The sequence below is a fragment of the Raphanus sativus genome, chromosome 6 (assembly GCF_000801105.2).
Source record: "Raphanus sativus cultivar WK10039 chromosome 6, ASM80110v3, whole genome shotgun sequence".
In the NCBI taxonomy this organism is placed as follows: Eukaryota; Viridiplantae; Streptophyta; class Magnoliopsida; order Brassicales; family Brassicaceae; genus Raphanus; species Raphanus sativus.
The window spans coordinates 26,226,792-26,230,640 of record NC_079516.1 but is presented as its reverse complement, the minus strand read 5'-3'; the positions used below and the strand labels follow the sequence as shown (position 1 = coordinate 26,230,640).

The following is a 3,849-nucleotide window of genomic DNA, read 5'->3' as shown; positions in this document are numbered from 1 at the left end:
TTACATAATAATGATATGCCAATTTTGAGTGTTCAAATTTTTTTTCTAAACTTATCTTAAAATTAAGTTTTAGATCTAAACATAAATAAAAATACAAACTTATCATTGCTTATTAGTAACGAAAAAAAGAAAAGAATATTTTCATATCAATAATAAAGTTTCCTATTACCATTGTTTCATTTTTTTTTAAAATGACATAATACAGATCTCAATAAAGTCTAAGTATTTTTTTAATTTTATATAATATTAAGAAGTATGAATTATTTAATAAATATTTCAAAAATATATATATTTTTTTTTTGATTTTCAGCGGATCATCTCATATCGGATCTTAAGTTAATAGCGGATTTTTAGTTTTTTACCAGATTTTTAAAGATTATAATTACAATTCCTTTTATTAAATTAAACTGAACTATACACATATTAGTGGATTTATCGGTTCAATCATAGGTCTGGGTTGGATATGAAAACACCGCTTGAAAATCAAATATTATGATAGAACAATTTTTTTAAACACAAATAGAGAACTTTAAAATTATTTATTTTCTAATTAAAATTATAAATTCAAATAAATTTTATTAAGATAAAAATATATCCATATTTTTAAAACGCGGATCAAAATCTAGTTATTATATTAAAGAGTCTTCATATGTAGTCATATTTTAAAGAAACTCCACCGAAAGTTATGTTTTAAATCCATGATTGGCACTTTAACATCAGGTCGTCATGCAGTTTTTGTATGGTTTGAGATCCTTTGAAAAAGTAATTTATTTAGAATAACAATTGTTATGTTATTACTTTTTGGTTTAGAAACCGTGTTTAAGCTTTCTTTGGGAAGCTATATACTTATAACGATGAATGATTCTTATTTTATTTTGAAATATCTACGACATATAAGTTACAGCTATAACAAATTTAACTACAGCAAAAGTTCTGCAAATACAGCTAAAATCAATTTATTTACGGCTAAATTTTTACAGTCAAAATCAAACCAATCATCACCGGTATCTATAAATTTATTATCTAGATATTTTTAATAAATAAAAAATGATTTTATAACTAACCTAATCATTGATCTACTACCTAAAATATATTTTAAAATAAAATGAATAAATTATTTATGTTATTTTTATTTTTTGTTATATATAAATTATATATTAAATTATATTTTTAATATTTTCAAAAATCTAGATCTTCATCTGAACATTCAGACCTAAAATTTTACTAACTAGAGTAGTCAAATTCCTAAAATAACTATACAGATCCATATCTTGATATAGATCTAAAACTTTACAAGCGAGATTCATCAAATTAGTAAAATAACTATCCAGATCGTGATATTCCCTATATTCATTTTGCTAGCGGATTCTTTTTACGACTTCCTAGGCTTCTAGCGGATCTTGAATAACGGATCTCGAATTAATGGTTCTCACTTTTCACTAGACATGTCGATTAGGGCCAAAATCCACAGCCCGAATCCATCTGGTCCTAAAAGTTACTAGGTTAGGACTTACTTTTATAAGCCCAAAAAATCGGGCTTTTCGGACTAAGCCCATTTAAGCTTTGGATATATTGGGCTTAACCCGTCTGGAATAAGACCGGTCCAAAAACCCGAAAATTTGTATTTTATCTTAAATATTATCATTTTTTAATCAAAATCTTTATTAGTATTAACATATTATTTTAATATTTTTAATCCAAACTCTAATAAAAGTATAAAAATTGTTAATGCACCTTATTGTTTGATCATTACAAATGTCATATTTATATTTTGCAAATGTAACTTCTTCTTTTATAACATAGTTTTTTCAACATACAAAGTATAAAACGTTTGATCATGTTTATCATAAATTTTGTTCTTTTATATGTTTAGTTTAAATTTATTTTTGATTATTTAAATTTTATTAAATTTGGCTAGTTTATAATATGTTTTTAAAGTATACGAAAAAGTAAAATATTTTTGATAAAGAAGATAAGTTGAAAATCACCACATTTTTTAAGTTAAAATTGAGCTTTTTTATAAAATTCATATGTATTAAAACGGTAAAAATGATAATGGCAAATTACTTTTCGAAAAACCCAAAAAATCTAAAAACCCTATAAAGGCGGGGCCGCACTTTGAATTCTAGATCCAAAATATTTCCGGACCGGAGTGGAACGAACTCAAAAATTACGGGCTTAGCAGGTTTGTGCCGGGTCGGGCGGGGCCAGCCCGAATTGACACTCCTACCTCTCACCAACGATTAGTTTTTAGACGAGTTAACATTTTATCAAAGCGTAGAATAGTGTTCTTTCGATAAGCGCAAGTGTTAATGGGCCACCCAAAATGAAGCCACTGAAGCCCATACGCTGGCAAGTAAAACGCAAACGCCGCCTTTAGGGAGCTGTGGCGATAACTCTTGGTTGGTGGATAATCGATTTCACCCATGGCGTCGCTTCCCTCTGCGAGTTTGCTTCCTTCTCCATCGCTCGTCGTTCTATCCCCCACGAAGATCTCCTTCTCCTCGCGCTCGATTGTTTGCTCTTCGTCCCGTGCCCATGGTTTCTCGTCCGTCCCCCGTTCTTCGCCTAGCCTTGGGATGACTAGAAGAGCAAATCATAATAAGCTGCAAGTTGTGGCTATGGCTCCTGAGGAAGAAAAGCTCACCCGTCGCAATCCCCTCGATTTCCCTATTGTAAGTTCCTTCAAGTTTCACATTTCAATTCCGTTTGATGCTTAATTGGTGAATTGACAGTAAAGAAGGTTCGATTCAAAGTAGCTATTGCCATTTCCTCCATGTTTCGACTTCATTCATGGCTTCTCCTTGATTATGCATTGCTTTTTGTTACTTTAATATGTGATTGATTCTATGAAAATCTAGATACGGAGCTTCTAATCAATATTAGGTCTTCAGGCTGTGCAGTTGAAATCATTTGGTCTATGTCCCTAGAAAAGAAGCTATGCGATTGTAGATTCTTAGTGCTCCATCTTCATTCTTTCCTTATTAGTTTTGGTTATAAACACTAGAGAATCTACTTGTTCTTATGGTTGTGCTTGCCATTCTCATTATACAAGTCAGCACCTTACTAGAAATGAAATTAATTTTGTTGTGTTGTACTGTTAGGAGTGGGAGAGACCTAAACCTGGGAGGAGGCCTGATATTTTCCCCAAGTTTAGCCCAATGAAGACACCATTGCCACCGCCCATGCCTTATGATCCTCCAGCAGAAGACGAAGAAGAAGAGGAAGAGAAGAAAGAAGAGGAAGAAGAGAACCCTGACCAAGAAGAAGAGGAACAACCTGAGAAGCAACCATAGTTTTTTATAGTTTCGAAATCTAAGTCTGTTTCCGAGTTTTGTATTGTTTTTTTTTTGAAGGAGAAACAAAAAAGAATCAATCAATCGTTCTCACTTTTTGTAGCTAGGATCAAATCTCATGCTCGTGTTACTCGTGTGCTATGTTTCGTGTAATAGCGATACACTATCGTTTATTCTAATCCTCTCGAACAAACTGGAACTTTGTGTTGAAGTAGCGTCTATAGAATACGCTGAATAGTTGTATTATTGAGTATGTAAAAAGTATATATACATCAGTAGTCGTAGGGTTAATAATAGTACTAAGTATTTACAAAGAGATCTTTTGAATCTATCTATCCCCTAGTCTATATCTGAGAAGTGATTTGCCACATGTCTTCTCTACAATCGTTTTCACAAAAAAATTTGTGACGTGGCTATTAAGATTGATGACATGTCATATGATTAAATATGACATGGACAATTACATTTAATGCTAATATATATTTTTGGAAATCTTTTTAGAATATGGCAATAACTCATATATTACATTTAATATTGATTTATATTTTTGGTA

General features: G+C 30.9%; 1 protein-coding gene across 1 annotated transcript; it reads left to right on the top strand.

Moving 5' to 3' along the window:
• Positions 1 to 2,342: 2,342 nt before the first annotated feature.
• LOC108807442 (histone chaperone ASF1) lies at positions 2,343 to 3,507 on the top strand. Its single transcript, XM_018579731.2, has 2 exons — positions 2,343 to 2,675; positions 3,105 to 3,507. Exons 1-2 carry the CDS (start codon positions 2,427 to 2,429, stop codon positions 3,294 to 3,296), a joined length of 441 nt encoding a protein of 146 aa, XP_018435233.1. The 5' UTR covers positions 2,343 to 2,426; the 3' UTR covers positions 3,297 to 3,507.
• Positions 3,508 to 3,849: the final 342 nt, after the last annotated feature.